General features: G+C 36.6%; 1 protein-coding gene across 1 annotated transcript in view; it reads right to left on the reverse strand.

Moving 5' to 3' along the window:
• LOC128265604 (proton-associated sugar transporter A-like) overlaps positions 1 to 21,725 on the reverse strand; it is a 42,063-nt gene extending 20,338 nt beyond the window's left edge. The window contains 2 exon segments of the mRNA XM_053001749.1: positions 19,091 to 19,353; positions 21,697 to 21,725. Coding sequence (XP_052857709.1) covers positions 19,091 to 19,310 — 220 coding nt within the window. The 5' untranslated portion in view covers positions 19,311 to 19,353; positions 21,697 to 21,725.
• Between the last annotated feature and the right edge of the window lie 404 nt (positions 21,726 to 22,129).

Below are 22,129 nucleotides of genomic sequence, written 5' to 3' on the forward strand. Positions count from 1 at the left end.
ACAGTGAAATTCTCGGAATACGTGTTCATCTGTATACCCATACATTGCTTTCATGCGATCTACTCGGAAGAGAAAACTTTCTATTGACATCCCTCGGCTGGTCCCATCAAATTTAAGATTCCACTTATCCAATCTAACGTTCCGGTTCTCTGTTGGTCGGTGCTCAGCGCCCGATATTTCCCATGCACTGTTGCAGTTTCGTCTGCCAGAGTCATTCTGATTATGTTGGTCCAGCGAATTAAGCCCTGGCGGCGGTGCTGACCCCGAAACTCCTGTTTCGGTGTTAAGTTGACGCTCACAGCGGCTCAAATGTGCCGGCCGAGAAGCGCTGTTTTATGCAGGCATGTCTCCGGCTGTTTGTGAATTATCTGATTGTGATTCACTAATACAACAGCAGTTTTATTTGACAATTATATTATGAATAGAATACAGAAATTTTTAAATCGGGTTCGCTGGCATTGGTCGTTGTTTATGGGTCAAGAAACCGTTCGAAATTAAGCCCCCAAGAAGTTATAAAAACAAAGGTTCCTAAATAAGTGAATTTTATGATAGGATTTAACTGGTCTCCACCGGAGATACCAGTTCCATTCATGTCCTTCTAACCTCTTCCCAGGACTACAGCCTCCACCGGAGTGCTGATTCCCCGTAGAAGGAACTGTCCGAAACCCCCTCCCGCCCAGTCGTCGGAAACAGGTAGACTTGCTCACAGACAGCCGAATAGAGCTTTATTTCAGACAGACGAAAGAAATGGCCTCCCTGTTTCCTCTCTCTCTGGACTCGAACCTCTCGAGCGACCTGGTTCATGCCTAGTACAAGCGGATAGCGTCGGTTAGAGAGATAGATTCAGTCCTCCCGCCCTTGTATTGGTGGGATCCGTACAGACTCAAACCTCTTGAGCGACCTGGTTCTTGTCTGGTTCAAACGGATAGCGTCGATTTGTACGGATCTGGTCTGTTCGCCCCCTCCCCCCCTCTTGGTCAATCGGTTTCCTCTGGACTCGAACCTCTCGAGCGACCTGGTTCTTGCCTGGTTCAAGCGGATAGCGTCGGCCAGAGAAAACCCAAAAAAATTAAGTTGGTTCCCTAAAAATGCTATGTTGGTCTTGCACGTGATTTGATAATATTATATAAGGACTATAAAATTTTCAATTAAAACGCATTAAATTTTTCTATTAATAAAACAGAGACAAATGATTTTACTAGATATTGAAAAGAGTTGCACGGCTATTCTGAGACAAGGTTCCGATTGCGAGGCCTCTCAATTCAGACTGTCGCTGAAGTTGGGGACTTTATATGTGCAAAAAAAATTAAATTAAATATACCTGCGAAGAGGAATTTTAGGTGGGACACAAACTATTTTTGATCTTTGTTCCGAAAATTGAAAATTTTGTCTGGCAAGTAATTTTTCAGATATGTCCTACATCCGGTATTCCGATTTTGAAATCGTAACCTTTAATACGTAAAACAAAAAATCTTCAGATGTTAAAAGTCCTAGTTCTAAAGATGCGAAGAATCCTCCGTTGGGCGCCAAAGGACTTGGGCCGAGGGAGTTGCGTCCTGGGTAGGCACGCTGGGTGCTGGCTCAGCTCGCCGGATGGGGTGGGTTCTTTGGAAACCACTCCCTCCCCTACATAACGAGAATAAATTTATCGTGCCTTAGGAAAAAGATAGAGATCGTTCAGTTCGTTTTGTCATTTCTCGTCGCTGCCCACAAGCTTCTCAAGTAGCTAGTTCGAGCGCTTGACCGAATTTCGATCGGCAGCGTGTGGCTGTTTTACCCTGCCCCTTCATACCTCCCTTATGCCGATGGATCGCCGCCGGCCACTGCAATGCGATCCCCTATTGTCAATGTCGTCAGTCGAAAGTTACGTCATTGTTCTTGACCCGAGCTTTTCCATTTGCGCCAGCTCCCCCTTTTATACCAACACATTATTGAGTTCTGCTTCATATTATAATTTATTGAAAAGATTTTTCATTTAAAAGGTGCTCATTTAATTGACAAATAAAAGAGTAAATTAGGGTGCCAAATTAATTAAATTGAGAAATATTCTACGCGGTGTATATAATATTTGTATTAACGTATAATAAAACTGTTGAGAATGAATAAATTTTTAAGAATAATATTTTTGAATTAATTTATAAAAATAAAAATTTATAATAATAATATCTTACAGGACTTTAAATTTAATGTATGAGGATTAGATAGATTAATGTTGAGAATAAATAAATTTTTAGGAATAATATTTTTGAGTTAATTTATAAAAATAATAATTTATAATAATAATATCTTACAGGACTTTAAATTTAATGTATGAGGATTAGATGTATATCTAAATGTTTAAGTTGCACATAGATCTAGGCATATACGCATATGTGTAAATATATATATATATATTCAAGTTAATTTGCTTGAAAGTAAGTCGAACGCAACTCACTTACCCCTTTTTATTTCCATCGACGAGAGCTCTCATTGTGGTATTCTGGGTTTGGAAAATTAATTATACACATATGCATAAATATATTTGTATTAGTGCAAATTCACTAACCATTATTGATAAAGTGTTGGATTAATTTATATAAAAAAATTATGCTAATTGTCATTTCTTGGGCAATTGCGCGATGTTGGTCTTATTTTACAAACAGAAGAAAAAAAGAAGTTATTCGCTTTATTGCGATACGAATTGCGAGGAAGAGAAGAGTGAAAACGGCACTCGCGACGGTTGACGGTAGCACTTCTAGCTGAGGTTTCTTCTGGTGGTTCCAATTACAAATAAAGACTTTGGTCTTTGGCTTGCATTTAATTGTTTGTTTATTATTGATGGGTGTTGTTGGTTGTTTTGCCGAAATTGAAATAATAATAATGAAGTAATTGTCATTTTTGCACGGGTTGATATGTTAGTGCTGGCTCCTTTCTGGCATATTGGCGGTGGCAGCTATGATTTTCTCCAGCTCGTGTCCGTGGTCCCGACGACTCTGCACAGATCGCTTGTACATCCGGAGGAAGTTCAGAATCAACATAAGGATCAAGAGTCCAGTAATGAGGCACAAAACATTGTAGACTTTGGTTATGTCCTCCTTGTGGTCTACAATTTCGACGTTGTTCACCACGTTTGCCGTGTTGTCGGATGCCTTCGAGGTTGTAGATCCCATGATATATAAGTTATATTTCTATCGGGATAGGTCCTCCGCGATTACTGTTTTGTCAGTAGAGGACTTGACGCGGTTCCGCGGTCGTTCCTGTCTCGACTCCCTATTCTCAATTATCTTGGACTATGACTGCCCGATTCGCAATTATCTTGGACTGTGATTGCCCGATTCGCAATTACCTTGGACTGTCTCCATTCAAACCTAAGGTGGGGGCTCTTTTATACCGGTGGTATTGCTTCCGGGTCATCTAAGTGTTCCCACTTAGGTACAGCATTTCCCCTTTTTCTGGCTTAATGGCCCACTTCTGGATTCTGCTAGGTTTCATATTAATTGCTGCGTACACCTATTGCCTGCTGTATTTTCTTATGAATTGCTACTCTGACCAATTTGTTGCTGGTTTCTGTATAGGGGAACTTCGGTGTTTCGCCACCTGCACTTCACGGTGTCTTCTGTCTCTGGTTATTGTATCTATTTCTTTCTTGTTTTATTTCTTACACCGCTCCTGTAACATGTACGTAACAAAAAATTAATTCGAAACGTTTAGCGGCAGTAAGTTACGGATTTACCTAATCTGTTTAAGTCATTTTGAAGAAGCTGACTATCCAAAACCGAGTAAATAGACTTATATAATTTGAGATCATCAGCAAATAACAAAAACTCGGAATTCTGAATTCGTTAATAAATAAAATGAAGAGCAACGGGTCTAGAGCACTCCCTTGAGAGAGGCCAGACGGTGTTACATACCACTTAGAGAAAAAACCATTGTTTTCCACTCTATACACCCTGTCCTTCAAATAGGATCTGATTCAGTTTACGATTGAAGAGTGAAAGCCTATCTTCAACTTTGTGACAGACTTTATTAAACGTTTTGGCAAAATCTGTGTAAACAGTATATATAACCTTGGTTATGATTAAACAAAGCACTAATATAGAAGCTATTAAACATAACTAGATTTGTCGTAGTCGACTGTCCTGGCATAAATCCATGCTGGTTAGGGCTAATGGTGTGCCCAGCTAGAAATTCCAGCTGCCTTAATTTGCTATTGTCCAATAATTAGAAACTAAGTTTTTTACACCGTACTTGAAAGTCGGAGTAACTGTGGCAAGTTTCCATCTTTGTATGAACAACCCACTGGAGAGAGATTTATTAATCATTTTAAATGGACCGACGTATAGACGTTCCCCTATACAGTTTTTCAAAACGAAAGGAGAAAGGCCGTCGCAACCAATTTTTTCCGAGTCATTAAAGCTCATAGCAGCTGTATGACAGTCAGAATCGGTGACACTAAATTCCCTATGTTTTGCACTAGGTCAACGGAAGGAGTAATAGGTGCGATTGTCACGTTAATTTTACCTCGTCAGAGGTGTTTTTGTTTGATATCAGAATCTTTTGTTTGAAACTACAGTCTACCTACTCAAAACCACGACCATGAATCGCCCTTATGACTTGGCTATTGGAAAAACCATAGCACACAGTTCTGACAATGCATGAATATTGTTTCATTTGAAAAGACCGTTGCGAGTGTCAATAATAAAACAGTTGGCCTCTAGTCAGCAAGCAATATCAAACCAAGCTTTTGTACAAGTGTATTGATCATTAAAGTAGCTTATTTATCGCAAAATACTTAAAATGTCCTTATGTATCAAACTAAATGTGAAAGATTAATAAAAATTGTATGGTTAATTAAAAAAATTTTTCCGACCCTATAAATTATACACATTCTTGATCAGCATCACAAGGAGAGTCCATCTAGTCTGACCGTCCGTCTGTCCGTCTGTCTGTCCGTCCGTCTGTCCGTCTGTCCGTCCTTCCGTCTGTCTGTCTGTCCGACCGTCCGTCTGTCCGTCCGTCCGTTTCTACGCAAAACTAGTCCCTCAGTTTTAAAGCTATCTGCATGAAACTTTCCCAAAAGGTAAGTCGGAACGAGCCGGATCGGCCGACTAAATCATAAAGCTCAATAGGAACAATCGGAGAAAATAAATGAAAAAAAATTTTAACTTTGCTGTTATTTAATTTTTTTTTTTAGTTCTTCGACATATAGTAATGCTTAAATATTTCAGAATTACTGTTTTAATGTCATCAAAATCGAAGGAATATAACTTAAAGCTTCCATAGGAACAATAAAAACATTACAAAACAAAAAAATTAAGAAAAATAAAATTTTGTAATGTGTTTTTTTTTTTTAATTCTTTTTGACTTATAAATAATTTGATAGTTCAGAATAACGTTTTTGATTTTATTAAAATCGGAACACGATATCATATAGCTGCCATGGGAACAATCGAATAATTGCGCTGCATATCATCGTAGCTTCAATGTTTTTATACAAGTTAAATTTTAAGGTTAACAAGAATATTTAAATTTTTGCAATAGCTGCAAGGGTATATGAACTTTGGCTTTTTTGTTGCCTTTATTATAAAAATAAATCGAATATATTTTTAATTTTTTTGTTAGATTTTGTTATTAATTTGTAAAGGAGACGTAAAATCAAATTTGGTATTAAAGTTCACTTTGATCAGGAGCCGACCTCATATTACGTGGACATTAAATAAACCGAAGAACACAGTTCTGACCCGTGATCATAAAAAAATTATTTTTCTCTTTAATACCCTTGCTTATGTTTTCATTTAACTTTAAATAGGAATAGATTTCCACTCATTCACATAAGCATAAAATGGTAATTAAAAAGATATTAAATGCTACAGGCTAAATACCTCCCAAAAGCGATTTTTTAAAGAAAAATATTAAATCTCAAAAAAAAAAATTGCTAAAATGTGAACACAAAAACATAATTTTGGCTATTATTCCGTAATAATTTTACTTGAAGAAAATGTATTATGGAAACGTACTTGAAAATACCTTTTCATCGATATATAGCTTATCCGTAGCTTTAGTCGTTGTAAATCTAGCTTTTCTTTAGGCCGTTTTCCCGCTTAAATAGCGGGTAGAACAAACGTTTTTCAGCTCGAGCTGCTTAATAGAATAAAATTGGTTTCAGGACCCTTTAACGTCGCCATGAAACGCACATACAAACAAAAAAGAGAAAAATGTTCTCATTTAAAAAATACTGTTTTTATCTTGTTTGTTGAATAACTTTTTAACGGAGAATCGGATCGAGAAAATTGTGGTGTCGTTGGAAAAATATAAGACTTTTGGCTCCGCCGGCTCCAAAAGCTCTTGAAAAGACAACATTATTTTTACACTTTCACCCCCATTTCTCCGAAACCAAATGACTTCTAAAACTCTTAGAATGCGCAAACTCTTATAAAAGTGATACCTTTTGATTTAAAGATCGGACTATTATTAGCTGACTTTGAATGTTGCGGCTATATAAAGTAGTCTCCTTGCACGCTGATCAGTGCTCATCGTCACTACATGTACGGCCGTTCATAGTGATATAAAAGATTATACAATCATACGAAAAATTATGATGTATGGCGGGTTCAAGCGTAACCCTTACTTTTGTCGTGGAACCCGCACTGCTGGCTTCTAGTTTACACCTTGTCAGGCCCAGCCCCCGCATGTCATGTGGAGTGGGGGCTAAGACGTGAGCCTACGAAACTATTTTTCAAGAGATCGAAACCCGATGTTCATTTTTTATTTATTTTTGACTAATTTTGTTTCTTTTTCTTTTCATACAACATTTTCTATTATTTTTAATGTATTTATATATAATGTTAATTTATTTATTTTTCGATCTGTTTGCGCACTTGGCGCTTGTATTTGAAATCACTAGTTGAAGGGCGAGATTTGGAGCCAATAAAGCTTTCGTCCGTTCGCTCTTGCGAATTGGCCCCGTCTCTCGCCACCGTAGCGATACGGAGTTAGGTTCTAAGAGAAATTATGGAAATATTAAAGTTAGTGATCAATCGAACGTCATCGTAACCACACTCCTTTTCGTCGTCGTGCTTTCGAAATAGTTTCTTCACAAGTTTCGCAAAATAAATCGTCTCGAACTACTACAGTCACAAGTTTTCGTGTTATTATTACAAAACAGTATTAAATTTTCATGGTGACCCCCACGTGATAACAGTAAAGTTCGCGAGTTGTTTTAATGTTTTCGGTGAAAAACTATTAAAAATACCAACAATACCCAACACCAATTTATTCGTGTCGGTTCGGCCAAAAAATTAAATTCAACAATATTTCGTCGATGAAAATTTTCTGCCGTTCCTTGGAAGTAAAAAAGAAAGTTGCAATTATCAAGTCGGCTAACCAGGTATAGAGTGCTAAAAGTGGCGTTTTGTCAATTGTGTTTTGGCCCATCTTTTTTTTTGCTTTCGTGTAAAAATCGGTAGATAGTGAGCATTCTAACCAAGAAATAAAAATTTGCATGTAACAACCAAAATTCTGCAATAAACATAAAATATTTCGAATTATATGTGAATCGCTTTGAACCATAAACAAGCAAATAAATTCTCGTCGTCGACCCAATTAGTGCGAACTTAACTCCCCCAATTTTCGTCGTAGAGAGCACCAATTTAGGGTATAAATAAAACAGCCGGAAAAAAGTGCAAATTGTGAAAAGTGTAGTTCTCAAAAATTAGCGGCAAAAACTTTCGCCGCATTTTGTCTGAACATTTTCCCGCGCTTTTCCAATTTTTCCGCGCTTTTTTATATATTCGTTGCCCTTAGTTATCGGTCAGTGTATCATTCTCCGTTCGCATTCGCCTAGGAAGAGCCGCTAGCCGCACACATACACACGCACACCGACACCGCTGCCGCTATTTGGAGTTATCTGTGGTCGTTTTCGTTCTCGATCGCTCCAGCAGTGCAATTTTCGGTCTGCCTAAACTTTGTTCGTTTTTTCGGTACGCTTGAGCTTGAGCGTTAGCTCCCTTACAGTGCTTGCGTGCGGCATATTACTGTCGCAGGGTTTATATAAAAATATAAATACCCTATTTATATATTTGTTGCTGTGCTTCTCTTGGCACTTAGCTCCCCTACACTGTGTGCGATCGGTATATTACTCGTTGAGTTTTTTATTAGATTATTAAACAAATAAATAGTTTAATAAAAATAAATATTTAACACCTCTTCGATACTAACAAAATAAAAACAAATAAACGCAATGACAACTAAGGTTATCGAAGAGCTTAAGCATCAACGAGATGTTTGCATGAAATGTATGAACCGAACTTATCGCCATTTAAAAGAAGCTAAATTATCAGTAAATCCGGTCGGCCTTGAGTGTCGATTAGAGATTCTAAATGCGCACATTGAAAATGCTTCATTTTTGCAAAACCAAGTAGAAGTGAATGATACAAAAGATGTATATAGCGAAGAGTTGGAGGGCCGTAATGACAAAAACATTGCTGATTTCGATTTTAAATAAGTGAAAACAAAATAATAGATTATACTTCGCTTCCACTTTGGAGCGAATGTGAGGCGGCCCTCAACAGGCGATACCAACACATGGTATCGGAAGAGGCTTCCAAGCCCACAACTGTTCAGCAGACCTTATCTAACCCTAAGAAGAATGGAAATAGGAGTTTTTCGTTTGTCGCTGCCAGGAACGACTCTGTTCAATGCATGTATTGCAACTCAGCTGAACATCAGATTGGAAACTGCGCTTCCTTCGCAGCCCTAACAGTTCAGCAAAGATTCGATTTCGCTAAAAGAGCACCCTTATGCATTAACTGCTTAAGAAAGGGTCACACGGTCAAAAAATGCAAATCGAACAGATGTAGAGTGTGCAATTCCTCACATCACACTTTGCTACACATATATTCCTCAAACACAAATCTCGCGTTTCCACCCCCTTCTCAGCCCACGGTCATGCAGGAGTCTCCATCCACGTCGCATGTTTTGCATGCGAATGCATCGGATCGAGTCATTCTTGCAACTGCTGTTGTGAGCGTCCAAACCAAAAGTGGCGAGTGGGGAACAGCCAGTTGTCGTCCGACTTTTGGATTATGAAAAATATTTCTGGCTATCATCCGGATCAAGCGGTGAACACCAGCGGGTGGAGGGTGCCTGAAAATATTCAGTTGGCAGATCCATTCTTCTTCAAGCCCCAAAAATAGATATGCTTATCGGCGCTGATAAGTTCTTTGAACTTTTATCTATTGGCCAGATAAAGCAGGGCCCTGAATTCCCCATCTACCAAAAGACAGTTCTCGGCTGGATATCGTCAGGGAGATGTGCCTCTGAAAATAATGTAAACGCTGAAAAAATGGTACATCTCAGCTGCCAGGAGGAAGCGTTGGAGTCAATTGACATAACCCTACAAAAATTTTGGTCTGTGGAGGACTTGACGCCCAAGGCTAAAGTCCATACTCCTGAGCAACAACTCTGTCAACAACACTTTGAGAAAAATACTCAAAGATTGTCGTCCGGTAGATTTTCGGTTCGTTTCCCGTTCAAATCTGACCCAAATACTCTTGGTTCGTCATACGAAATTGCGAAACGTAGATTTTTGTCGCTAGAAAGGAAATTGTCAAAGGACCCTTCGCTGAAGAAGATGTATCTTGAATTATGGAGAAATATGTTTCAATGGGCCACATGTCCTCCACCATTGACAAAATTCCGAATACTCCGCACTATTTCATTCCGCACCAATGCGTTCTACGGCCACAAAGTACTTCAACTAAGTTGAGAGTAGTTTTCGATGCATCGAGCCGTACTTCCACGCAGGTAGCGTTGTATGACATCTTGATGGTAACCCAACTATCCAAGAGGAACTGTACTCGACTCTGCTTTGGTTTAGATTGCACAAGTTTGCCCCTGCGGCCGACGTCAAGTGATGGTGGAAGAAGCCGACCGAAACTTCCAGCTCATAGTATGGAGTTCAACACCGTTACATATGGAACTTCGCCAGCACTCTTTTTGGCGATTCGGTGTTAAATGTGGTTAGGAGAGATGGCGCAAGCAACTCATGCAAAAGCCGCAAAGGTTATTCAGAATGATTTTTATGTTGACGATTTGTTGACTGGCGCCGGATGCGTTGAGGACCTGCAAAGCGTTCGAGACGAAGTTTCTCAGGTCTTGCAAGAGGCAGGCTTTGAATTGGCAAAGTGGTTTTCAAACTGCCCAGAGTTATCCGCATCTGATAGCGCTGTACTGCCACTTATGGCAGACTTAGACGTAACTAAGACCCTTGGCGTGGTTTGGTTACCGGTTAAAGATTACTTTGAATTTCGGTTAGATGACTCTATCCTGGATCTTCGCGCGACAAAGCGAAATAATTTGTCGGTGACTGCTCGACTTTTCGACCCACTTGGCCTCATGTGTTCTTTGGTCACAAAGGCTGTTGTTGAAAGATGTTGTTGCAGGAACTGTGGCTTCGAAAATTAGATTGGGACGAGTCGCTACCGATGCAGTTGCTTTCATCGCGGGAGACGTTTAAAGCGACGAAAATTAAGGTATCGCGATTCGTCAAGATTATGAGACTCTTCAGGCAGCTGGGCCAGAAGCGACAAAGACAGAGCTTGTACATATGCTTTACACCTTCGAAATGTTTTTCAGCCAAACCCTGCAAATAATTCATTCACACTATCGTCAATTCAAATTGGAACTGAGACGACGCCAATTCTGTTTCAACCAAACGAAGTTGTAAAAGTCATCGGCGAGCATTAAAAAACAAAAAAAGCCCCAGGCGGTGGTCTAATAACTCCTAAGATGCTAATTGAACTCCCAAACTGTGCAGTTGAAGTAATTTGTAAACTCTTTAACGGGATTACACGACTTGGCTACTTCCCAAAAAAAATGGAAAAAGTCGGTAATCCTAATGATCCCAAAGCCAGGAAAAGATTACACAATACTAGCTTCATACAGACCGAAAATTTTACTCTCGTGACTGTCAAAAGTGCTCCAAAAATTACTTTTGACGCGCATAATCCCATATCTGAAAGAGTACAAAGTTATCCCGGCACATCAATTTGGCTTTCGAGAAAGCCATGGAACAATAGAGCAAGTCAACAGATTAACAACAGAAATACGAACTGGGTTCGAGTTTCGGGAATACTGCAGTGCGGTATTCCTTGACGTTGCGAAGGCTTTCGACCGAGTCTGGCTCGATTGCCTTATGCATAAAATCAGAACGTTACTGCCGGAAAACACACACAGGGTACTTGAATCGTACCTTTACGACAGAGCCCTCGCCGTGAGATGCAATACTACAACATCCGACGATTACACGATAGAGGCTGGAGTTCCTCGAGGTTGCGCCCTTGGTCCAACTCTATTTCTCCTTTACACCGCAGATATTCCCACGAACGAGCGGCTAACTACTTCTACATTCGCAGACGATACCGCGATTCTAGGTCGGTCCAAATGCCCATCTCGTGGTAGTGGAGAAGTGGTTATCAGACTGGCGTATAAAAATAAATGCGCAAAAGTGTAAACACATAACGTTTACTCTTACCCCCGCTAACTCTGAATAACACGCCACTTCCACAAGCTGACGATGTAACGTATATTTGGCGTCCACCTAGGAGACATATCGAAGCTAAGAAAATTCATCTAAAACTAAAATCCAATAGCCTCCATTGGCTCATAAACGCTCGCTCCCCCCTTTGCCTGGACTTCAAGGTTCATCGCTTAAGCCAGTTTGGACTTACGGCTCCCAATTGTGGGGAAACGCGAGCAGCAGTAACATCGACATTATCCAGCGAGCACAATCAAAAATCCTGAGAACTATCACTGGGGCACCTTGGTATGTTTGGAACGACAACATCCACAGAGATCTTGGCATTCTACCCGTAAGCTAACTTCTCATCCAATCCAGATCGCCAGGGGCCTAGCCAGGGTTTCCAACCGGAACCGATTGCAACAAAATGACCTTCCTGCTCAGCAATAGTTATTAGAGCCCTTACATCTCGCGTCATTCGTCTTGACTGTCAGATATAGTTTTTAATTTAAGATTTTATATACTTTTTGTAAGTTTCAATTCAGAGAAGATTCAATAAATAAAATGCATATGCTAACAAAAAAAATATTTCTAGACGTTTCTTCGAGTTCTATTTGATGAAATCCTAACATCAGATCTAGACATGAAAAGTATTTAGCCCTACCTAATTGGTCAGGAATATCGTCTATTCTTGGTAGTGGAAATTTATCTGATAAATGTTTTTTGTTAATTTGGCGGTAATCAATTGGCGGTAATCAAAATGACGTTTCTCTTAGTATCGCAATCTGGTAATGAATTTTTCGGGACGATTAAAAATGGACTGTTTTATTCAGAAACGGAAGGTTCTACTATTTTATCTTTAATTAATTTTCTTCTTGTTTTTTTACCTCTTCTTTTTGACTGTGGGGAATTCTATAATTCTTTATGTATACCGGTTCATCATCTTTCATTCTTATTTGTTGTTTGTAAAAATTATTAGTTGAAATCGATTCAGATTATATTCCGAATATAACAGTGTATTTGGTGCATAATTATTTAAGTATTTCTTTGAACTGCGGTGGAAAATTTTTGTTCAGTTTGTCTAAGATTTCTTCTTGGTTTTATTAGATTTAATTATATCATAATCATCCAATGGTTCAACTTTGAGTGTGTTTAGTTGAATGATTGCAGATTTGTTTGTTGTATTCAAAATTCGGAATCCGCAATGGAATTTCCAATGAATACTCCACTTTGGATTTCTTGGTTTGGTATTAATATATACCTGGTTGCTGAATTTATAGCAATTTTTTGGACGACTTCGGATGTTATTTGGTCTCAGTATCAGCCATTCATTTTCTGGTTTTAAATCTATTTGACAATTGTATTTTTTTATAAAATTTACGCCTATAATTCCATCACATGGAATAGGAAAATTTGATACTTCTATATGAAAAGTATGCGGTATAGCATAGTTGCTTGAAAGAAGTTCTATTGATACTAATCCTTTTGAATTGGTTGTTCCTTCACCAACACCTAATATTTGGGTAATATTTTTATAGTCAACATTGTTAAATGAGTGTGAAGCTTCTTTTATTTAAGAGATGTCCTTATTGGTTTTCCGACGTGGCTTGTACCTGTCCGATATTATTATTGTTTCGTCTGTTTGTATTTGTGTTGTTATTTGTGTTTCCACCACGGTTGTTTCCTCTATAATTTCCACGACCTCTATAGTTGTTGTTGGTCTGATTATTATAGTTTCGGTTTTACCCGTTATAGCCATTATTTTGGTAATATCCGTTATTCTGATAATTACCTCGGTTTTTACCTCTACCGCGGTAATTATTTCTAAAATTGTTACCGCGATAGTTGTAGAACACAATTTTTAACCATTGTGGTGTTTCGCCGACTATAGTGTCTTGCTATTTTTTTATGATTGAATTTATTATTATTAGATCCTACAATTTGATTTAATGACTTCCACAGCCAAATCTTCGAATGTGCCTTTTGTCAAGTCAAGTTCACCAACTTCAAAGCTGTTATAAATCATTGAAGGCGTATCTTTTGACCGTTAAATTCCGGGATGGCATTCGAGATAACTTCTAAATATGACCTTTGGGCTGCTAAATCTGCCATTATGTTTCTATATCTTCTTCTTCTTCTTATCCTGCTTCGGTTACTGTTATAATTGCAGGAATTGTTAGATTATGTAGATCTTTTTCTTTTATTTCAAGTCCTTCGCTCGAATCGGAATCTTCATTTTCGGTTAGGTCTATTTCTTGATCTATTGTCGAAGGTGTATTTAATGTGTATGTGTATTCTATTTAGGTGTGTATGTCTATTTCCGAGAATACTTTACAGTTTCTTAGGGAAGACAGTGCTATTGCTTTTTGCGTGCGACTGCAATGAATAAGCGGGGAAAAAGCTAGGTTGTACGTATTCATATATATTTATATTCAAAATCTGAAATTAACAGAGGCTCTGTGCTGTTTCTAAATATGGCCACTACCCTATTCTCAAAATTTGGTTCATTGTCAATAGTAATTTTAATGCAGACCTGTTTATTCATTTTTATGTTTATACCCTTGCAGAGGGTATTATAATTTCAGTCAGAAGTTTGCAATGCAGTGAAGGGGACATCTCCGACCCTATAAAGTATATATATTCTTGATCAGCATCACTAGGAGAGTCGATCTAGCCATGTCCGTCTGTCCGTCCGTCTGCCCCTCTGTCCGTCCGTTTCTACGCAAACTAGTCTCTCAGTTTTAAAGCTTTCTGCATGAAACTTTCCCAAAAGTTGTCGTTCTATTGCAGGTAATATATAAGTCGGAACGAGCCGGATCGGACAACTATAGCATATATCCCATAGAAACAATCGGAAAAAAAATAAAAAGAAATTATAACTTTGGTGTTTTTTAGGTCTTCGAGATATAGTAATGGTTAAATATTTCAGAATTACGGTTTAAATTTAATCAAATCCGAGGACTATAACTTAAAGCTCCCATGAGAACAATAAGAATATTAAAAAAAATATTTAAAAAAATTAAGTTTTTATTTTGTAATTTTTTTTAGAAATTCTTTATGATTAATTAATAATTTGACAGTTCAGAATTACGCTTTTAATTTTATTAAAATCGGAAAACGATTTCATATACTGTCATAGGAACAATCAAATAAGCTTCAAATAGCTTCAATGTAAACATACACACACAGTCAATCATAATTTTAACTTTTTCAAGAATATTTAATTTTTGCAATAGCTGCAAGGGTATATGAACTTCGGCTTGCCGAAGTTTGCTTCCATTCTTGTTTTAATTATTTTTATTTATTTTTTAAAAGGTAAATTTTCTTAAACAGCATTTAATTCTCTCTTCGAAATATGTCACTGTGCACATATATACATTTTTATTTTTTTTTAATTCAAAATCATATTTTTATAACAATTGTTTGTGCTTTATTAAATTAAGACTTATCCAGATCGTTAGCATGGCTTCTGTTTATGGCCCTTTTTGATACGCTTTTATTGTGATATATTCAAAATGTATGCACTCATAATGAAAACAATTATTGATAATTATATTTTTGTTAGTTCGCTATCAATAGTTTTTGATTCGACTTTATTAATTACATTAGCAGTGGAGTTTACGCTTTTGGTATCAATTAGACCCATTTTGGGTATTATTTCTGTACTGTACGCATTTTTATCTCTGTACGTATTTTCTAGTTCTTTCTTAATTTTAACATTTTCCTCCCATGCACTATGGGGCAAATGACTACTTTTTGCGACATTAATTAATAACTTAAAAACAAAGCAATTTTCACGGGTTTTGTTTTTTAAATTTAGTCGATGATACGAAAAGCAAGGTTTAATTAAAACAAGAAAGGAAGCAAACTTCGGCAAGCCGAAGTTTATATACCCTTGCAGCTATTGCAAGAATTAAATATTTTTGAAAACATTAAAATTATGATTTACTTGCGTATATGTCTAAAAACATTGAAGCAATGATGATTTGCAGCTCATTATTAGGTAGTTATTTTATATAATTTTATTATTTCTATTGGAGCTATATATATAGTCGTCCGATTTTGATGAAATTTAAACCGTAATTCTGAAATATTTATCCATTACTATATCTCAAAGAACTTAAAAAAAATTAAAAAACAGAAAAGCTATAATTTTTTTTCATTTATTTTTATGATTGTTCCTATGGGAGCTATATGCTATAGTCGTCCGATTTTGATGAAATTTAAACCGTAATTCTGAAATATTTAACCATTACTATATCTCGAAGAACTAAAAAAAAAATTAAAAAACAGAAAAGTTATAATTTTTTTCATTTATTTTTCCGATTGTTCCTATGGGAGCTATATGCTATAGTCGTCCGATTTTGATAAAATTTAAATCTTAATTCTAAAATATATAAAACCATTACTAAATGTCGAAGAACTAAAAAAAAATTAAAAAACAGCAAAGTTATAATTTTTTTTCATTTATTTTTCCGATTGTTCCTATGGGAGCTATATGCTATAGTCGTCCGATCCGGCTCGCTCCGACTTATATACTACCTGCAATAGAAAGACAGCTTTTGGGAAAGTTTCATGCAGATAGCTTAAAAACTGAGAGACTAGTTTGCATATAAACGAACGGACAGACGGACAGACGGACGAACAGACGGACAGACGGACATGGCTAGATCGACTCTACTAGTGATGCTGATCAAGAATATATATACTTTATAGGGTCGGAAACGTCTCCTTCACTGCGTTGCAAACTTCTGACTGAAATTATAATACCCTCTGCAAGGGTATAAAAAATGGGCGAGGTTACGCCCCTTTTTTAGGTTTTTTTTTTTGCTAAATGCTAAACAAAAAAAATTGTTTTTTTATATTCAGAAGATAATGTTAAAAAAATACACGGTTGGAAAAAAAGTGGGCGTGGTCTTAGGATATAACAGGTTTTTTTCTTTTGGGAGAAGTTATTTTCAGAGCAATCGCAGTAATTGTGTTGAAAAAAGTTTAAAAAAACTCTGAAATAAAGAAATCTATAATTTCGTTTTAATAAAGCTGCACTTGCAGCTTGAATTAGTTATCTAGCATTGCCCGCCTGCAGGGATGCTATTTCTGTCGCTTCGTTTCCTTAGCCAAGATGAATGCCTTTGGCTGAAAAGATTTGAGTTTCTTTTGCACTTTGCCCCTTCTGTGTTACATTGTAGCAAAGGCTTTGACTTTTTTTTAACAAAATTGCCTCGTCCTGCTTGGAAGAAGGACAACGTATTAACGCTTACAAAAATTCGAAGATGGCAATCTCCTTTGCACTCTTTGTCGCCTCTGCTTTCCATATGTTAAAAAATTAGGAGTTTGCAAATTTGAGGTTAGAACCTAGTAACATGTAACATGTAACAAGTTATATAGTTTGAAAGTGCTTTAATCACTTTGTATCTCTATTTAAAAATAAAAAATCACTACAAGTTTTTTTATTTTTTGGGGTTATAACTTACACAAAATAACAGGGGCGTCACAATCGATAACTACAATTCACATTTACAAACATATATTACAAACCACTATTGTTGGACTGCATGCCAAAAAATTGCACTTGAATTGGTTTTTTTGCTTATTTTTTAGTGTTAAATTTGGAAGAAAAATTTACGACTTAACAGCGCTCGCTTCAAGTTGCACAAACAGCTGACTTTGACAGCTGATAGCTTAACAGTAATGCGCTCTGTTAAATTTTGTGCTTGCAACATTTAAGATTAGGATTATTTCTATCCATCGCGATTAAAAAACAATATATTTAACGACTTTTAAAAAATGGGTTTTGGACAAAAAATGTGGTCGTTGGCCCCATAGTGCCATGGTCCTGGGGTCGTATTTTCAGCATATAGCTGGCTTTTTAATTCCTTTATCTTTAGACTTAGGAAGTTTTTCTTACCTCCTCTCTTCTTTTTCTTACAAATTTTTGTTGCATTAGGTAAACTATTTGTATATGATTTTACATGTATCCTACCTAGGTAAAAAATATCAAGACCCGCAGCTAAAAATTTTACTAATTCTATATAGCATCTCAGATATATATAATAAAATTATTTCTGTGCGCTCTTGGAAGCGCTGTCTGTTCACTTTTCCGTGGTCCGGCTTGGTGCGCCGAACGGTACCGGTGCTGGCTGCACAGGCTGTTACTATTACATTGACTTCACTGTTGGGGCATCGGTGCTGGCACAGGTGTATTCATAGAATTATGATTTCAGGGGTCCGCTGTAGTCGTTGGGTCATCTCCTCTTTGGATGGGGATGCTTCTTCTTCTTTTTTTTTGGCTAGGTTGGTAATTAGTTGTTGTTTTTTTTCAATGTGGACTTAATTTCTTTTGAGTGAGTAGACGTGTTGGGAATTCGCCATGTAAAAGAAGATCAGGTTCGCCATGTAGAAATGGTTAAAAATCCAGTCCAATTGATAAATAAGACAGTCCGTTTAAGTTAGCTTGAGGGGCGTTTGAACGCTCCCATCAAGAATCTTTTATTGAATGTTCTTTAATTCTTTTACATTGGCGCATATAGCTACGACATATGTGTAAGGCTAACGGAGAGTCACCAAGGGAGAGAGTGGTACTATGTTTAATTGGAGACAGAGCGGTCGCGCATGGCAATTATGCTGACACTGCAATGTCCAGTCCCACTGCACTCAAGAGCGGTCATATTGCCGAGCACTTTGGGAACTGTTTGGGACGTATGTATGTAAATATTGCATAACACCGAGTGTGTACAGTGTGCATTCGATATGTGAGCATTCTACTTTATAATTTTCATCTCATAAAATATTATTTACTTACTGTTCAAGTAGGGGTTTAGCTCCACCAACAAGTCGAATAGCCGTTCATCCTCTGCTGCCTGCATCTTCCAACTTTAAGCATGGAATAAATCATAACCTCGCGCCGCGGAAGAACATTTTTAAGGAAATTGACGAGACCCGAAGTATAATTGAGACTAATTTCTTTTCTTCTTGATAAGCAAAATGTGTTCTCAACAAACCAAATCAAAAACAATAAAACAAATTTATTCTCGATTTCAAAAACGTTTTTTCATAATAAAGTGAGAAGCAAAATACTCAAATGGAGCAGATTTTTTTTTTCGTTCTCTAATATTCTGTCTGTCTTGGATAAAGTTTGTATACGAGCGCCAACCTGTCTGCCAACCTGTCGTTGATCATCAGCTTTTCGTATGGAAGGCCAGAGCGTCATGATCCGTTCCGGGTTTTTTCTTAAAGGGTGTTAGAGGTGTTTGTATTTGTCCTCGTTAAAGTTCACTCTCAATAGTTCTACATATATGAGCAGATCTTAAATTTTACAATCGGGAATAACAAAGTTTTGGCAGTGCAAAAAGTTCAAAGTTTTGTCATTTGACTGCTAATGTGTGTGGAAGCTAAGTTTGTTGTGTTTTGTTTTCGTCAGTGTTCCGTACGTAGGTAATGCAAGTGTGAAGAATTATGTAATCAAAATATTTTTATAAACAATTATGCTGGACATGATTTAAATCTTTAAATATATATATATATATATATATATATATATATATATATATATATATATATATATTATTAATAAAAAATACATTAAATAGTTACCGATAATGACTCCAATAGACAATATAAGTATAAATGGTCTTCGGCGTCCAATGTTTAACTTGCAGCGATCAGATAAAGATCCCAAAAAAGGGCATAGAAAAAATCCAACCAACGGAGACAGTGCCCAAACCAACGTCATGTGCTGATGCATAACTCCAATTTTTAAAAGTGTTGGAGAAACAAATGCTGTTTCGGCTGCGTAAGAAAACTCGATACCCATGACAGCAGCAGAAATTCGAATTAATTCCGCTCTTGATTTTGTTCTGAAAAAAATCAAACTGATAAGTAGATAACCAAAACTGCCCTGTTGCATAGGATTTATTTATTCTAAGATGTAGAAATATTTTGTATAAACTTAAAACAAAAACAAGAAGAAACGCTATAGTCGAGTGCCAATAGCTATTCAATAGCCGTTACTTGGTTTATCAGTTTTAAATTAAACATTCGCTTCAAAAACGATCGGGTAATAGGTGGCGCCATCTTCCAAACTACAAGCTGAAAGCAGGCAACATTTCAAATTTCCCAAAAAAAAAATACGTTCTTGGTAATATTCTCGATTTTTTAAGTTTTTATGCTTGTCAATGCTGATAAGACACAATTTTAGTAATTGATATCAATATCAATATCGATATCCGAGATATCGATGTTTATAAGGGCAGACGGACATGGCTAGATCGACTCGTCTACCGATCCTTGAATATATCTACTTTTTATACCCTTGCAGAGGGTATTCTAATTTCAGTCAGAAGATTGCAACGCAGTGAAGAAGACATCTCCGAACCTACAAAGTATATATATTCTTGATCAGCATCACTTGGAGAGTCGATCTAGCCATGTCCGTCTGTCCGTCCGTCTGCCCCTCTGTCCGTCCGTTTCTACGCAAACTAGTCCCTCAGTCTTAAAGCTATCTGCATGAAACTTTCCCAAAAGCTGTCTTTCTATTGCAGGTAGTATATGAGTCGTAAAGAGTCGGATCGGACGACTATAGCATATAGCTCCCATAGGAACAATCGGAAAAATAAATAAAAAAAAATTATAACTTTACTGTTTTTGAATTTTTTATAGTTCTTCGACATTTAGTAATGGTTAAATATTTCAGAATTACGTTTTAAATTTCATCAAAATCGGACGACTATAACATAAAGCTCCCATGTGCACAATAAAAATATTAAAAAAAACGTTAAAAAACAATTTAACTTTTTATTTTGTAATTTTTTTTACAATTTTTTTTTGACTAATTAATATTTTGACAGTTCAGAATTACACTTTTAATTTTATTAAAATCGGAAAACGTTATCATATAGCTGTCATGGGAGCTATGAAATAATTGAGCTGCAAATAATCATAACTTCAATGTTTTTAAACATATACGCAAGTCAATCATAATTTTAATTTTTACAAGAACATTTAATTTTTGCAATAGCTGCAAGGGTATATAAACTTCGGCTTGCCGAAACGAAAACAAACGCAAAGAAGACGCCGTAAAAAGATTTGTGACAAAAATGAAAGTAGAAAGCTGACTAACTGAAGACCAAATAGTGGAAATATTAAAAAAATATTAAAGTATTTATAGTTTAATGAGACCTCGATGGTCCAAATCAGTAACAATCGAGTAAAACTATTTAAGGGGACCTTTACCTTTCTTCAGATTTGGTAAAAAATTCATCGAAGTTTGAGCATTTTTTTTTTTTGGGTTAGTGAAGTCACATAGGAATGTACGGTTTTGATTGTCAACTGTGCTTCTTTTGTATCTTTTGTATCTTGCTGAAACTCAGAATGAAAAATCGCGTCTCGGAATTCAACTGTGCAGAATCATGTTATGAACCGAAATGAGTTATGATTACCATTTCTGAAAATTGATGAGATTTTCTGGAGAATATTCCTAATTTGACAGGATTTCGACAAATATTTTAGAGAAAATCTCGTTTAAAGCTATACAAGAATATTTTTTTATTTGGCCAGTTATCACGAGAAATAGTACAAAAATAGAATTGTAGGACATAAAAAAGGAAACAATGCTTAAAAAAAGGGTGGCACCGAGTTACCAAGTAAATTTTTTTAAATTAATACGCCATATTTGGATATTTTTTTGTTATGTAGTTTGTAAGAAGGCGTTGGGAGGGCGTGGTCAAACTGGCAAACAATTTTTTTTTCAAAATTCAACTATAGTCTCCCAAGCATTTAGTAAAATTTCCGAATTTTAGGTTCATTTTTAGAGTTTATGCCAAACATTTTGACTTTTGGGCCATAGTGCAATGGTTATACTTTTTTTTGAGGCGAACTGGTAGGTGATGCTGTTGGAAGGGGATTAGCAGCTAAAGAGGCAGGGAAAAAAATTTTTTAAAACGCATCAAAATTTGTGGGTTTTGTGTGGCTGCCTTTTTGCATTACCGTTCAAAATGCTACCGTATTTCACAGAGTTTAGATATTATCAGGCTCTTGAGCTCAGTGCATACCATATATTATTTTAGGAAAATTCAGTGCACTTTTCAATTTAAAATTAAATATTTGTCAAGAGGAAAGTGAAAAAACAAATTTGTAAGTTTAAATGACTTGAATTTTTTTCAAAGCATGTTGTAATAAGACAAACTGTTAGTAATACTTACTGTAGGCCGCTAGCGGCTATTGTCAAAATTAAATCTGTGTTAAACTGTTGTTTAACATGTTCTTTTCTTCCTTATTGGTGTATTTTGAGCGGCTTGGAAATCATTGTGTGATAAATAGTACTCCATTACTAGTTGGGTGGCGGCAATTCATCAAAATATTGAGTGCTATGTCGTAAAAGGCTTTTACTTCTGACGGGTACGCTGCTTGTTTTCATGTGCATGTGCTGTTTGTTTTCGGCTATTTTTCTTTGTCTCGATTAGTACATAGCGAAGTGAATTAAAAAAACTAAAAGGGCAGAGTCATTGTATGACATGTAAACGTGCTTAGACGCAATTTCTAATATTGGGTTGTTCTATTTCATCATTAAATTGATTATCTGTTAGATATCACTGTGGACGGCAGTACTTGTAGTGACGAAGAGCCCCAGAGAGC

Source organism: Drosophila gunungcola, unplaced genomic scaffold (assembly GCF_025200985.1).
Source record: "Drosophila gunungcola strain Sukarami unplaced genomic scaffold, Dgunungcola_SK_2 000139F, whole genome shotgun sequence".
NCBI lineage: Eukaryota > Metazoa > Arthropoda > Insecta > Diptera > Drosophilidae > Drosophila > Drosophila gunungcola.